Genomic DNA, 16,220 nt, shown 5'->3' on the forward strand with positions numbered 1-16,220 from the left:
TGTCATTAGCCTTCCGTCTTCTGAACATCGTTTTACAAAACGTCGCCGACATCTGATAGAAAACCCACACAAGTGTACTTCAGTTTACCTAAAGTGCACAGGTTTCATTGAGGATTTGACCGCTTGTCTAAAGTTTTAATTGAATGTTGGCAAAAAGTGAATGACATGTGAAGTTTCTAGAAAGGGGAGTACAGGTGAAATGTGGTTTTAGGTTTAGACACCTGCTATAAATAGAAAGTATGACATGTTGTTTGGAGAGTAAAATCGACATTTCGTCTTAATAAAGCTTTTAACCTTGTTATATCACATAAATCATATGTAGAAACGTGTTTGGTAGCACCGTGATAACTTTTTTTGTGGTTTCTTTCAATTCTTATCTTGGTTTTCTAAAACAAGGATGTACGAAAAACGCGACTAAAGAGAGTCGCGTCTGAGCTTGATAAGACAGGCATTGCTGATTCGAGACCTTCGAGACTGGTAGGCTACACTATCTTATCACTGGTTTGCACAAGTGAGTTCTACTATGAAATAAACAAACGGATGGTGTTTATTCGTTGTATGCTCCTACCGTGATAAAAGTTCACTGTCTTCGGATCATTAATGACGGTCTATAGTGACGGTTGGTCGAATTTGAAATATAATAACAATACGAATAAACGGTATCAGCATTCTGACACATACTTTCTCCCATAAGTTTGTCAACAACCTTTATCATGTGTAAGCGGTGAGAGTAAATATACGGAAATGGGATTTGTACAATTTTCTTCAGAATTTCAAGGACTATAACATACTAAATTTTTATCAAAATCGTTCGAGCCAATTTTGGGAAAATCTGATTTTCCGTTATTTTATGGGGTTTTTATGGGAAAATAACATAATTTACAATAACTTTTGAACCGTAATTTTTACAGAAATGGGATATGTACCATTTTTTTTTTCAGAATATAAAAGATTATAACATACTAAATTTTTATCAAAATCGTTCGGGCCATTTTTGGGAAAATCCTATTTTTCCGATATTTTATGAAAAAATAATGCTGGGTTCATACACTTACAACAATATGAAAACCCAACTCAAAGATACCAATAGTCCTTGCACCTGGTAATTGGTAAAGAAGCAGTTAGTATACGTTTCTCACGCTAATTGGTGAAGTTTGCTGGTGTCAAATTCCAGATTTTATAGAAATTTTATTCCAGGTGGCAATTATTGGTATTACCTTTTTGATATTTGAAGGTACCATGATGTAATATTTCGTGATTGGTTTTTGTTTGCTGGTAGAAAAAGGTGTTGATTTGTTTACGTGTTTAGGAGAGTTTTTAAATTTGTTGCGGGTGGCAAGTTTTTAGTGTGTTATTTTGTTTTTTACATGCTTAAAGTTTCTGATATGTTGTGTTATTATTGGTAGGTTAGTGTTTGTAACGTCACGTGGGTTTACAGATGGCAGGCTCCTGATAATTTTATTATTTTTTGTTTAAGGTATCAAGTTTCTTATTTGATTGTTTTGATTGCACGTATCAGGTTCCTGATTTGATCCTGACCTGTGCCCCGGTGGCAAGTTTCAGATTTTACTTACTGACAGGACGTTACTAATTTGTCCGCAGGTGGCAAGTGAAGGATGCCGTGGCGATGAGGCTAGGAGTGACGTGGTGGTGGGTGGCTTGGCTGCTGATGCTAGCGGAGGCCAAGAAGATTGCAAACTCCATCAACAGGCAGCACCAAGGGGATATGTTCACTACAAAGGGTGAGTGAATACAAGAAACTTGGCTGGTCTTGGAGAACCTAATGCCATTAATTGAATAAGTAGCCGGTATTCTGGTCTGAATTTGTTGAATCTGACCCTCGAAGTTTAAAAGGCTTTACGATTCTTTCATAAAGGAAATGAAGAAATGGACTTTTGCATCTTCAATGTAATTGTTTTGCTCAAAACCCGTCAGCCCTCAGATTTGGTTCAGTAAGTGGTTATCAGAAGATAATGAAGTGGTCTAACAATGAATCCTCTTGATGACGTCGGAAGATGTATTATTTTAAGATCTTGATGAAGGAAGAAGCTTGGCAGAAGCCAAAAACTTCCTCTACAAGCAGATGACAAGTTTTCTGTTACGGAAAATGTGTTTTGTGCATGAATACATCAAGAACAGCTCCGTTGGCCAATCACAACGAATGATCTAAAACTGCGTCCTAGAGTACGACCCTTGTCCAAATTTAATTATTGTTATACAAGTTACGTGTTAAAATATGAGGAGGAGCTATACTAAGTTAAGGAGGCAGTTTAAACCAGATAGAAAACCGCCGTCATTCTTTCCAATTAATTCTGTGACATAATTTCTGCCGTGAGCAATGGTCATTGGTCTCTGTCAGTCAGATTTTCCACATCTTATCATTATAGTCATTGTGGTTTTACTAACCATCCTTGCTTGAAAATCAAAGTCACCCTGCATAATCAAAAATTCCCACTTAAGCACAGGTTTCCAAAATTTTAGAGTAAATTAGCAATCAAAAAATTTAGCATAGTTCTTTTGATGCTACCTTTGACTATTGATACAACGCTAATAACGATGTTAGTAAGAAAGATGGTCTAAGTTGCAAATTATTTAATTTCTTGAATGAATAAGAAATGAATGTTCCTTTCGCATGTTCCTTGGACATCAGAGCAATGAACATATAAATCTCGCTTTATGTACTGGTCATCGCACGAGCAGCATTCAACAAGAAACTAGCCAACTGTCCATGAAGCAGTTGCTCCAGTTCTAAACGCCGCCAATGGAAGGTCTAATCATCAGAACAAGTTTCTCATTAGCCAGAGCTGTCATTTATACTGTTTTTCTCGCCAAGAAGAAAATATAAATAGTGCAATTCCGACTAATTATGTTTAAATAGTTTCTAAATGAGCAGAATTTACAGTTGATTTTGATGCTTAAACATACCACATTCTTATAGTTTAACAGTTAGGCATGCGCAAATAATTTTTTTATGTTCTTCTGTGATCATTTTTGTATTTAGAGTACCGATATTTTATGTAAACTGTATTTCCTACACAATTAGAATAACTAGTTATGGAATATAGTTATCCAGCATCATAAATCTTTTCTGTATTCCCAACTAGATTTGCATAACTGACCTGATACAAATTCGAAGAATAATATCCATAAGGTAGTTGATCAAATTTTAAAATTTTAAAATGGCTACGAAGTTTTTATTAATTTTATAACCCGTCCCCTGAAATAAGTTTAGGCATTTGTACATAAGACTACCTTTTTTTCTTTACGTATTTATAATACTCGCTTTTATATCTGAAGGATGCTATCATAATCATGAACAGGATCCATGTGGCATTTGATTGATCATATCATCGAACAGAACCTGGGTTTAGAAAAAAACTAGTTTTGTCTTTAGGTGCCAAAAATGTGACATAAAGAGTTCCTTTCAGAATACCTATCGAACATTTGCAATTTTGGTTGATTCGTAAACCGAAACCGTATTGACAACTGAGTTTATATTCGGATCAGCTGACTAGAGTCGATTCATTCAGAGTTTTACCATCCATTGTTGATTCAATAGCCAATAGGTTCTCTACTCAAGGATACTACACGCCTTGACACATGTCATATTATCTGTACCGACCTAGGAACAAAATACCGTTGGACATTTACGTTCCCGCGCAAACAAACACCAGTCCCGTACGTTACCGCCATTTCCCGCATGTTGTCCATGGGTCAGTCTAGATGACGAAGCAATGACTGGCGACTGGGGATTTATGACTACGGCCAGTTTTAATGTAACATCGCTTAATTGCGGCCAGTTTATATCAAGGGCGACGACCCATGGTGGCTTACATGTTCATTTGGGACGGTCATCGTCTTTGAAGGATTCTAACATTTTAGGTTTGATGAGTAGACCAGGTCCAAAAATAAGTGTACATTTTTTCCCAAAACAATTATGTCAGAGAAGTATGTTTGTGTAGAGCAGATTGATAGAAATATCATTTTTTCCAAATAAAACCGATTCTTGGTTGAAGTATATGTAGGACTTTGGTACTTTCTTACTTAGGTGATCACAATAACCGTTATGTGTTTTGGCCTCGTCAGCTAAAACAAACAATTAGCATGGACAGAAGAATACCGTAATCTCAAAATGTGTATGATAAAAACCAAGCAAACTGCATGAGGGCTCTTTCGTTTCCTAATATTCAGTTACACACACAAACCCCATCTGCTGCAACCAAAATTATTCACATCCCCTACACCAAGAGCACAAGTGCAGGCAAGGAGCACTAACGTTCCTTAATCCGGAATATTCGGGACTTTGAATAAGACATATTACTGAAGACGAGATAACCAATGCAGACTTTGTTACTAATGTATGTTTTCTTTTCTTCCAGACGTGCCGTGTTCAAGCGAGGTGTGTGTAGGCCGAAGTAGTGGCACGGCCGCCATGCTACCTCAGCCAGCGTCTTCCGTGTGCTCCTGTCAATGTCTTCAACACCTTCCTGTCTTCAGGGACGACCTTCATATCTGCGTCGACGATATTCACGGTGAGTACACGGTGTTTACGCTGCAGAGGACAAGTAACACATCAGGACGAGGTGCTGAAACTCGGTCAATGATTCGTTTAATCAATTAAACATTGTCTTTTTCTTTGGTAAAACACTAAGTAAAATATATAAAATAGCCACACTAGGTAAAACAGCTTGACTCCGCAAGCAACACAACAATTGGGTTGGAAAGCTTAATTTAGCTAAGTAACAAAATGAGTCCTTATAGTTTTTGTCTGCAAATTCCCTTTTAAAACATTTAAAGACTTCACAAAGGGTCACTTGGCTACAGATAATTTCAATTCCATATATGTGAAATTGGTACATTATTTTTAGTGCTTTATAAAGCTCCTTGATCTAAATTTATAGGTTTATGGTAGTATTTTTAATTTAATACAATAAATTCTTGAGTAAAAAGGGTCACAAATTGTTGGAATAAAGTGCAGACAATGTTTAAAATTAGTAAACCCCTATTCAAACAGATACAAGTTGCATATATTATAAGACAGTTGATTAATACAGTATAACATGAGTCTCAGTAGCCTATTGGACTGTTAGGAAGAATACCAAATCTACGTTTTATTCTTACACCTAGACCTGAAGTTGAGATGTAGTCAGGGCGTGCGAGCGAATTCAGGTGTTGACCTGGTGAAGAGTCTTCATTCTAGTGTTTACACGGCAAATGCTGGAGTTTTGTTCCAGTCATGGTCCTTGAGGCTCTGGTTTATCTTTTAACAATTCCGGTTACACTATAGCGGCTCTAACATTCCTTCTTGCCTTTTCGTAAAGCATGTAGGTCAAACCAGATAAATTTGATGAAAATAATTTAATTGATCTGAAAAGACCAATCCACCAGTCTACATACGGGGTTTACAGAACATCAATCTTGTTTTAAAGTTCATGTCTTCCCAAGTTGTACAGATTTGTGCAAAATGCAATTTCGCTATGACAAATGGACGTCTGCAGTTACTTTTGTGTTTGTGAGGTCTCATTACCGCTGCCATCAATAACATGTGATGAGTGCAGTAATGAACCTGGACCCTCCAGCCATTGGTTTAATGTCGAGTCACGTAACTTGGTGACAGTCCAAATTTAAAAGGTCACGAGGTTAAAAGTGGTCATAGTTGTATTTCGTGGTCAAAATTACATAGGTAATAATTATGTTTCGAGTATTGCCAAGTTCAGAAACGCTGTTTCGTCTAAATGTATGTGGTCAATACTTTTGTGTTAATATTGTGTGTTTACTTTTGTGGTAAATACTAGCTACTTCTAGTTTAGCTAGTGAGCTAGCTTAATTCAAGTTGTTCACACTTTTTTCTACCGAACAGAAAATATGTTTAAAACGTAAATTAATAATCTAGTTATTTTCATTTAGTCAAAACAAGAACTCAGCTTAAAAGTCTAACCTCGCTCTACACTATTGATTTCATCTTTGGACCAAAGTGTCAATCTCTCACTTCTACCTTTAAAAGAATTGAAACTGATTTTTGTTACATTAAGGGTCAATCCTATCACAGTGTACAAATAACTTAACTTGTTTTCATCAAGTATTGTGTAAACTTAAATAACATGCCTAAAGAAAGAACACACACTATAATTACCACCGTTATGAATATAAGGATAAATCTATTCCGTGTCACGCTTACCCACTCACAACATATTTTGCGTAAACTATTTGAAGAGTGACTCAATATTACTTTTCCGTGTTACCACTAGTTGAGGACTTGGAACTTTCGCAGTCAATGAAACCTTCGCAACACATCTATATTCCTTAGATTGTCGAGATGATCAAAATGCCCTTTCCCTACCCGGTCCATTAGCCTACTCTCCACAAAACAAACTGCTTTCTTCAGACGAGTTCTGAGAAGAATCGCCTTGTCTGGTGTCATTGAAGCTCGCTTGGCTTGACGTTCTGCAAGCTGCAAGTGAAAGTTTAACATTTCAAACTTGCACTTGTCTCGCTGAGTGCACATTTGTGTTAATGGGGGTTCAATTTATTGTCTGTTGATGAACGCTGTGTTGTATATTCAAGAAACGGTTGGATTAATTCCAAATCATTAAAATTTATCACTATATTTGGAAATACATGAGTCAAACTGTAGGGAGTCAACAGATAAGGATTGTCATTAGATGAAAAATCAAGTAATCACAATCCACAGGGAATTAATGTTTACGGCTCAATTTGACTAAGGTGAATTATTTGAGGGGTTTTCAACTTTGGTTAACTTATCAGCTTCCCAAAATAATGCCTTCCAAATGTTAAACTGTAACGATTTCGATTATCCTGAAATCTTTACTGCAGTAATAAATTCAAGCATTAGCTAAGTATTCGACTGCTAAAATCTGCCGAAAATCCACTCTGATAATTGAATTCGTGGAATTCGCCTAATTAGCTGTTCTGGGTTTTTATACTTTGCGAATTCCTTTCCCTTCAAGGTTTCCTGAAACAGTCGCACAGTTTTTATGTCTTTTCTGTTAAATAACACATCAACTAAACCCGCTTTTCGATATTTCGGGTAGTTAATAGAGATATTTAACAAATACCAAACCCGGATACAAATGTCATGTCAGTCCAGAGAACTCTTTGTGTTTTAAAAACTGTGTGGCCATAAGGATAAATTAGGAAAGGATTTGATTTTTTTTTAATTGAACGAAAAAAACAACTTACAGTTAACTATTGCTTCTTTTATGTCACGTCAAAAATTGTGAAAGTATCGAAAAATAAAAAGAGAAAAATATAATGTACAATAGTTATATTATGTCAATGGTATAACACATTGCGATCAACTATATGCTCTAATTGAGCACATAGCTACTATTATGAGCTAATTTGTTATGGTTATCGATATAGATGGGATGTATAGTTAGTTAGTAATAACTAAGAATCCATTTTAGGTATACATATTTCCCCTTCTACGAATTTATGTTACGCCACAAAAATGATCAGAACAAAAGAAACTATAATGATTCCGATCGTTCTGGAGCATTCGGATTCCATCAGGGTCAGACCAAAGGTCACTAATAGAACATCTGAGCCCGAAACAGTGTTCCGGTGGAACAAGATGTTCAGCTTATCACAGATAACTATCTAGATAAGTGGCTACGAGACCTCAGACAAGGGCGGTTCCCTGATTGTATGTAAATGCAACGGAACTTGTCCCGCAAACCGGAATATAGTTGCAACCTGCAACCGATTGTGTGCATATAAATACTGGCTGATTGGAATGGCAACACGTATTGCAGATTTACATAAGTCGTGTTGTGTTGGAAATTTACTTAGCTGTAGTTAGATACGCTTTGGAATCATGTTTGTTAGTTATGTTTCAACATTCTTTCCAGATGCTTTGCAACAGTGCTTAACAATCTGTAGTGGAATCAGGAGAAAATTTGAGTTAATTTATTGACATTTGAGTTATTATCTTATCAACCTAACAGTCTTGTTTCTTAGTAGTATAAGTCGTACCTAGGACCGAAAATGACGTTTTGCTGGCTCGAGATAGTTTTTAAGTTCGAGACGAAGTCGATAACTTACGATCGAGCTGCAAACCATTTCGGTCCGTGGTAGGAACGCTATTTTTCACCACACTATACCCTATTACCACTATTCAATACAATAATAATGCACACTGATAGTCAACACAACTACAACTTTAAGGTTATGTGAAGAAATAACTTGACAAATCAGCAAAAATAATTACAAATAGTTGCTAGGCAGCGGTGGCAATAAAAATTTTTATTACAATGATATGTATACGGATTGTGTATTTAATATGCATTAATGTTTTAAGTAAGCGGGCAGCTGATTTTGCGGCCCTAGGGATGTAAAAACCTGCTCGGTCCCCAAATGACGTTGACAGCTGGTCAGCCTATGGTCAGCAAAACGTAACTTTCAGCCACCAATTAACGTATGTAAAACAGCTAAAAACATCATAGTGTGGTGAAAAGTATATTTTCGTTAAAAGTTGTTTGTCCCTGTTGGCGTTGACTTAACTATTGACACTATTCATGAATATTTAGTACAAAACGAATACGGTATAGTTGTATTTTATTTAAAATTATGAATAAAATCAATTTCATAACTTACCCTCATGGTAAAGTGTTCTATATAAAGTAAATAGATTATGTTCATCAGAGTATCTCACCCATTTTCATAAGACATATTTGTAAACCTACACTAAATTATTGCTCAAACAATCCCACCGGAGAAGCGAACATTCCCTTCTCAACCATTAATCTCAAACATGAATTCAATTGCCACTTATGCAATTAATAGATTCCATCAAGTACCGTACAAAGAATTACCTGAAATCGGGAACACCGTAAATTGCCGCAGTTAGGAAAAATCGGAGAGGTTGACCGAAGGCTGTTAAACAGGTAAAACCAGTGTACAACGTATTACTCGATACATCTAGCGTTGGGCGAATGTGTGTCGGCAAAGTGACGAATCGAGCAAAAACTATCGCTTAACGAGGAAGGAATTGGCATAATTGTCGAAGTGCGCCTCGCGGGCTCAGCGCATGCGCACTAGCACTAGTCCGGCCACTGCGCATGACAGCTGACTGAGGACTTGAAACTTGGCGCGGTGGTCAGTTTTTTGCACCAACTTCTTGCCAGAGTTCATGTCTACTAGTGTATCCAGAACTAGAATAAATAATAGGCTGTAGTTTCCTCAATCGGAGCACAGTGTTTCAGATAGGTTAATTGAATAGTCTGGTAGTTGTTTGCTCTGTTTTATTAAAGGGCGATTAACATTTATTACACCTTTCAAGGTTAAGCAGCCAGTTAAGGATTTGTCATGATTTTATTTCGGGAATCAATAGGTTTGTTTAATACTCGATCGTTTAAAGTATAAAAAACTTTAAATTAATTAACAAGTTCTTTTGATATTTTGCATATTTTCAAAATAATATCTTTGAACCCAAAATATTATTTTAAACTACTGTTTTTTATAAATTACAGTTTAACGATTTAAGTACTGCATAGCGACGTTTGCATATTACTGTATGTTACGGGAGTAGTACATGAAGCAAAACTTATTACAGGAGATTTATTCATAGTGTTCTTAAATAAAATAAACTTTAATACTCATACGTGTTTCTTTCTCGCTGCACATCAATTTCATTACATTTCTTTTCTTTTTTTGTATTATCGTCGTTATCTAGAACTGTTGTATTTACATATATTTTTATTACATTGGAGTTGCATTGATATTAATATGTTGTTTATATGTTAAACTTTTGTAAATTTATTTTAGTGTCGTATGGGTATTACGGTATTACCACAGACAATATAATACTTTAATGTTTATTCCATTTCTGTGGTATTACTTCTACTCTTGTAAGCTATTTTACTCTGATTTATGTGTCTTGTGATTTGTTTGTTATAACTCTTATTTTCGTTGCGCAGTAAGTGTTACTACAGTAGTTACTTATTGTACATTTTATGTTCCTTATGTATAGGATATGCAGTTGAAATAACAAAGAAAACCCAACCCTCAATAATAAACAGCAATGGCCCTATAACAAACCCCTGACTGACTCCAGTAGTAAACATGGCTCTGGAGAAAATCATTGATGGACCAAATTGAAAATCAACAAGTACCCAATGGGGAATCCCAATTCCAGACAACAAAGTTCTAGGATGGATTTTTGAGGACATAATGGCCCTAGAATATATCCTTGATGGACCCCATTGTTTACTGGCAAATACATTGAAACAGATCCCTGAGGAGGTACGCGTGCCGACCACGTGGCCAGCGGTAAATCCATCAGTCCGCTTGTTATGTAAATGCCGCTGATCAGCCGAACCTCTTCATTGCGGCTGTCACCCACTTTTTACAACGATCGCAATTATTTACGACTTCGGCGGCGAATTCCTCACCATCGTAAACCATGTTATGTTTGACACCGGTCAACGCTCCCGAGTTTGTTAGGCCCTCATTAGCAGAGTTTTGAGTTATATCGCGAGTTTAGAGAAGTTTAATTCAGGTCACGATTTATGGAGTTAATTTTCCAAAAGCTCGTTTGCACAGTTTCAATTAAATGTGTTGCTAAAATTTAAAATAGGTCGAGATTAAAAAATTGCGAGACAGAGTTAACATTTAAGAGTAAAAATACAATTTATCTTAATGTTTTGTATGAAGACATACACTACCATGCTATTCAACTTCTCTGTCTACCTCGTTTTACTACGCATGCGTTTTTAGAACAATAATTAATTGGTCAAACAGGCATACGGTTTTTTTACACTTAACGATTGAAAAGAACGCAACATCCTAACAACTATCATAAAAGAGATGTCCTTCAACTAGCACCTAACGTTTTGAGATTGTTCTCCGATTTTGGATAATCTCATTTATAATCAAAATTTCGCTGTACGTTTTCATATTGACAAATTGAACATATTCATCAAGTTTTTCCTTCAATATCCATATAAAAAGGAAACTTTCTATGGCTTGCAGAGCAAAACAGAACTGCTGAAATTATACTATACTAGTTCATCTTTACTGAACGAAGGCAGATGGCTTCTTCGGTTCGTGGTCAATTGACTGTTCTGTCATGGATAAAGTCTGTCCTACAAACCCTGCCTCGGGGATTTACCATCATCAGGAGGATCAGGATTTGCAATCTCTCTTGGTTTACCTTGGTGCACTTAGGTTTATATGTCTATACTTCACATGTTTGGCCTTCTATATATTCACAGGATAAAGGGATGAAACTTGCAAACTATCTCAAAATTCGGTCTTAATTCAAACAAACACGAACGTTTTGTCAACATTAACCTTAATAGTTTCCATTATAGTTACAAGAAATCACAAAAAAAAAACAAACAATGTCAGGTTAAATATTTAAGGTAGGCTAATTTAGATGAATGAAATTGAGCAACAAAACTTGTTCTACAGCAGACCAATAGTTTTTCCTATCAAGGTTCAGTCAGAGTATTACTGTTATTTCGAGATGCTCGCTGTTATTAAGATTACATCAGCGTTACTTCACTCTACACCCACTACACAATCAAATTCCAATCAATAAATGTCAAATGTAAAAAATGTCTATCATAGACCTTGTTCTAGTTTCAAATACTTTTGTCATTTTACTTTGAAAATTCATAAAAGAAATCAATTACCATCTCTGCTGAAATCCGAATGTCTAGGGTATATCTATGACTTCCATTATGGTATATTTTCTCAAAGCTAAACAATCTTCTCCAAAATAAACACTCTAGGTATACAGTACAGGTCATTGTAAAGCAAGACCATTGAACCACAATCATTTCACAAATTTGTAAATCAGCTGCTAATTGCCTGAGGATGGCGTGCAGATTCCACTGTAACAGGCGAAACGTCGAGATTACCCGGAGGGTCTAGCAAAAACTTGTTTCATTAAAATAATTACAGGTTTTCGATATGCACTATCTACCTCGTATTAAGAGAAGACAGCGAAGAAGTAAAGAAGTGGTTATGGCAAGGGATAATTAGAAATAAATAAACGATCGACGCGGAGGTTAAGAAGGAAAACCGGGATTCTGGAAGATGTTTGATAAGCAGAGGTCTAAAGGTCTATTCGCGACGTGGTGCGAGTAATTGTGAATTGGATTTATGAGCTGTATGATTTATTGCGTAAATCAATTAACATGTTAATTGTTTTTAAATTATTGTAATTATAATTCCGAAGTACTTATAGGTGTTGGATTCAATTATGCTTAGGATTTAAACCTAGTTTGATTTTCTTTTCTCTTCTCTTTTCTCGTTACTATTCATGCACACTATTTTGCGTTGTAAAATTATAAGTATTAAAGTACAGTTAGTTAGTCTTAATAACACGAAAACAACAGTAGTGCTTAATATTTCCTTGGAAGATTTTGATAATTGGTAAGAACAAGTGGTTTTGGTTTATGGTTTTGACGCTAGTCTTCTATTTTTGTACAAAGCACATTCTATATCATTATTCGATTTACACTCGTCGCCTTTTATTAATCTACAGCTCATTCTACATGACAGCGTGTCGTCCTATTGTGATAATTAATTAAGATAGTTAATGGGAAATATTTGAGCAATCAGTTAGAAGTCCTAACCATGTCGTAGACCGACAAGTGATCATTTTACAAACCCCTTACACATATAGGTTTAACCTGTTTAACCTAATTAAATATTATTCAAAGGTTTCCGAAGGAATCAAAAGTTGTTTTATGTGCTCAACCCTTTTAAAATCAGCTGTCTAGCACGTACCAGTTCATGAGCATGGGTAGTCAAAAGTTGAGCATTTATGTTCACCGATTTTCTTACACCACACTCTCGTCAAGTGGTATAGATCAGACAGCCCGTGTGTCTATTAGAGCAGCGGATAGAGGTCACTCCCGGACGGGAGAGATTCGGAAAAGAATCCGAAGAAAATTCGATTGGTCACTCTATAGTTGTGGAAGAGGTTAAAGACCATTTAGTCGTGGGGGTCAGTGCCGCAGTGCCGTCGAGGAAAGCGTGTGTGCCGATCACAAGTGATGCAACTAACTATCGACCGATCGCCATTCTACTGCGTGTTTGAAAATGAAAGAAATTCTCTTTAATACTACTACCGTATTTCTGTTTTAGTTTTTCAAATAACTTCTACGGTATTTAAAAGATGCTCTGTTGAGTGACGCTCCTTGTCGAAACTTAAACCTCTGTTGAAAAACTAAAATATGATGGGTTATCATTCCTGGATGTCTTTGTTTCAATCATTCGTAAATTTGATATTACGAAGTTTATTAATTGATTTTGTAAACTTTTGGCAGACTTCTCGCCCAACAGTTAGCTCTGAAGTCTGTTTTCAAATTATTAGTTTCATTCCCGGTTACGCATGCTTGAGTAAGCTAATTTGGATAAAATTTTTCTCTTTCACTTCAGGGTGAATTTTAAAGTGGGAGTTTTGATAATACCAAAAAAGCAAAAGTTGAAGTCGGGTTTTATTAGAATAGTTTAAAATTAGGAAAAAATTAAATATGCAAGAAATGCTAAATCGTGCCTAAATGCTGGAGAGAAACATGGATTAAATTAATTTTCAGCTGGTCCTAAATAATAAATGTAGAAGGCCTATCACGAGTGTGTGTTTCATCTTTGATTTTATACGGTTTATTGTTTTTTTTTTTAATTTACAGACTCTCCATTACTCCCATTGACATGTACATTGATTCTCCATTTTCTTTGCTCTTCATTTATGCAAATATTAGACTTTCAGTACACTAACGTAATACAATTGTTTAAAAAATACATTTATTTTATAGTACTGTAGTAGCATGAATCGCCAATCCAAAAACAGTATATATGAACGAATGATTTATCCCACGAATCAAAAACATTGCGATAATATATTCCCTAAAATCCTACCTTTCCACCAGCGACCCTATAAATCAAGTTAAACTTTTGACCCAGACTACTTTTAATGGCTTCTCGAAATATATATAAGCTTGTAAATCACAGGTGGCGTAAAGGTTACCGGCTCGTGGAGAGCGAGACAAGCAATTCACACATCACATATTTATGGGACGAGTTGGTCCTCGATCCGTGAACGTGCGATTCGACCGTCCGCCATTATATTTAAATTGTAACTTAGGAGCTGCTCATAAATTAACCCTACATAGCGGACTTAATCCGGTAGCAGATTAGGTGAAGTTTTCTAAAACGTCTGAGAACGGCCTATGGGTAAAATGTGATTGTAAACTTTACACAATACAGTTTTAAAGCTTTTAAAATCACCGAATTTTAAAATTGGGGAAATGTTATGTGTCATTTTTTGTTTCTTGTTTATAAACGTATGAAATGGATTGAACCAATACCCTTAAAAGGTCCAGAGTAATCTTCCATCCTATGGGAAAATATGAGACCTTTTCTGTGAGTTTTTCTATTTTCTATTGTCTAGTCCCTTGCATCTCCTCTATTCGAATTCTCTGTCCTGAAGGTATGTTCACACGTGCTACCTACGTAATTTACATTTCGGGATGTTTATTATAAGGTAGAAAAATGTATTGCAAACAATGTTTGTAGAAACCGATTAAACATTATTATACATGGATTCAATGATCAAATAAATTCGATTAAAATTATCACCTCAAAGTTTGACTTGAATTTGTCCAGCAGAAGGCACACAGGAAATGTAGTAGAAAAGTGGTAGACATATTAAGGAGCCAGTAAATTGTGAAAGCGGTAAATAAATTTATCAGTAAGTGGCTGTAAATATCAAATTATTTACGTCTCTCAGAACGAACATAAAATTACCCAGGAGTTCACCTGGCAGGCAATAACATGTAATATACCGGTATTTATATTAAGTAATGAATATTCCCACACTACCGAGAAAACGCATATGGTTTTGTTCAAATTTAGAATGGCATACCTGTTTTTTACTGTTAACAGAGTCAAAATTACATACAAAACCAATAAACCTTTGTCTTGATAAAATAACTGCATATAATCAAATATTTGTTAACACTCTTGTAAATTTATCAATCAGAATGATTTATTTGTGAGCAAATGCTTGTTCTTTCATATTAAAACCAAAGATTTAATAAGATTTGTTCTACTATATCATAAGGCAGGAAGTTTTAAGCTTGGATGGGCGAAAAGTTATTCAACAAAACACTACAATCATCATCAAACCCAATAGGTAAACATGAAATAAACATATTACGGATTTTAAAAAAGAACGAGAAGTGTATTCTAGCATTATCCAGAGTCAATGCTTATATTCAAACTCCCTTATTCATTCGACTGCATTAATCCATTAATTATTAACCCGTGAAGGAAAATCTCCATTTACACATTAGACATGTTTAACTCGTGTTTCTGTTTTGAAATCTCGCAGCACGATGTAAATCCACCATTACGAGACCAGTTCAAGTAATTATTATTCTTCAGGTTTTCGGTTTTACTGAACCTCCAAACGCGAGGAAGGTTGTTTTATTGAGTGTAAGCCCACTAATATATTCAGAACACCGAACTGCCCTAAATTCGAATTACAATCCTCCAGTCAAAACAAAATCGATGTTCTCGTTTCGATAAAGGTAGTAGGATAACGATTCGCTGAATTAACTCGTTGACAACTGAATCCTCTGATTAACATATCTGCACGAACCAAACAACGTCTTCCTTGATTTATCTTTAATTATTTCGTTTCGAGGTTCGATTAAAACCGCCCAATTAAACGCAACCGTTTGATGTTAGAAATTGTCCTGATTTTTTTTACTTGTTAGAAGAGTAAACTTGTTTGTGGTGGGATTCGTCTTTGAATCTTAATTGGACCAGAGCCCTGGGGTAGACTGGTCTTCGTATGTCGACGAGTAAGTTTTTTAGTTAAATACTTTAAATTGTATCGAGAATTTAAACTTTTTGTTTGTCTTGAAAAAAATATAGAGCGTGTAAATAAAATGTGGTGTTATTTTATTTTGTGGGGAAAATAATGGGTTTTGCACCAGTAGTTTAGACTTTCTGGAGTTACAATGGTTACAATACACTTTGTTGTATATCTCGGACATCGTGACATTCGATAGGGAAATCGATAAGGTCACTTTAAATTGGATCCTACCCTGAATACCCTAGAACGTCTAAGTGAAAGTAAATGTAGACTATTCATCGATTCTACGTGGTATACTATCTCCATTTATCAGAGACATTTATAAACTAATTTTATAGTTTATAGACTAAGGTCTACTCCAACC

The 16,220-nt window shown here is 35.6% G+C and overlaps 1 protein-coding gene across 1 annotated transcript in view; it reads left to right on the forward strand.

Annotated features, from left to right (window-relative positions):
- The window catches only part of LOC128996905 (uncharacterized), a 122,442-nt gene that overhangs the window by 88,653 nt on the left and 17,569 nt on the right, over positions 1-16,220 (forward strand). Inside the window, exons 2-3 of the mRNA XM_054422431.1 lie at positions 1,603-1,742; positions 4,380-4,532. Coding sequence (XP_054278406.1) covers positions 1,628-1,742; positions 4,380-4,532 — 268 coding nt within the window. The 5' untranslated portion in view covers positions 1,603-1,627. The remainder of the gene's footprint in view (positions 1-1,602; positions 1,743-4,379; positions 4,533-16,220) is intronic.

The sequence above is a fragment of the Macrosteles quadrilineatus genome, unplaced genomic scaffold (assembly GCF_028750875.1).
Source record: "Macrosteles quadrilineatus isolate MER2022 unplaced genomic scaffold, UCM_ALF_1.0 Scaffold_6__1_contigs__length_79288215, whole genome shotgun sequence".
Lineage (NCBI taxonomy): Eukaryota > Metazoa > Arthropoda > Insecta > Hemiptera > Cicadellidae > Macrosteles > Macrosteles quadrilineatus.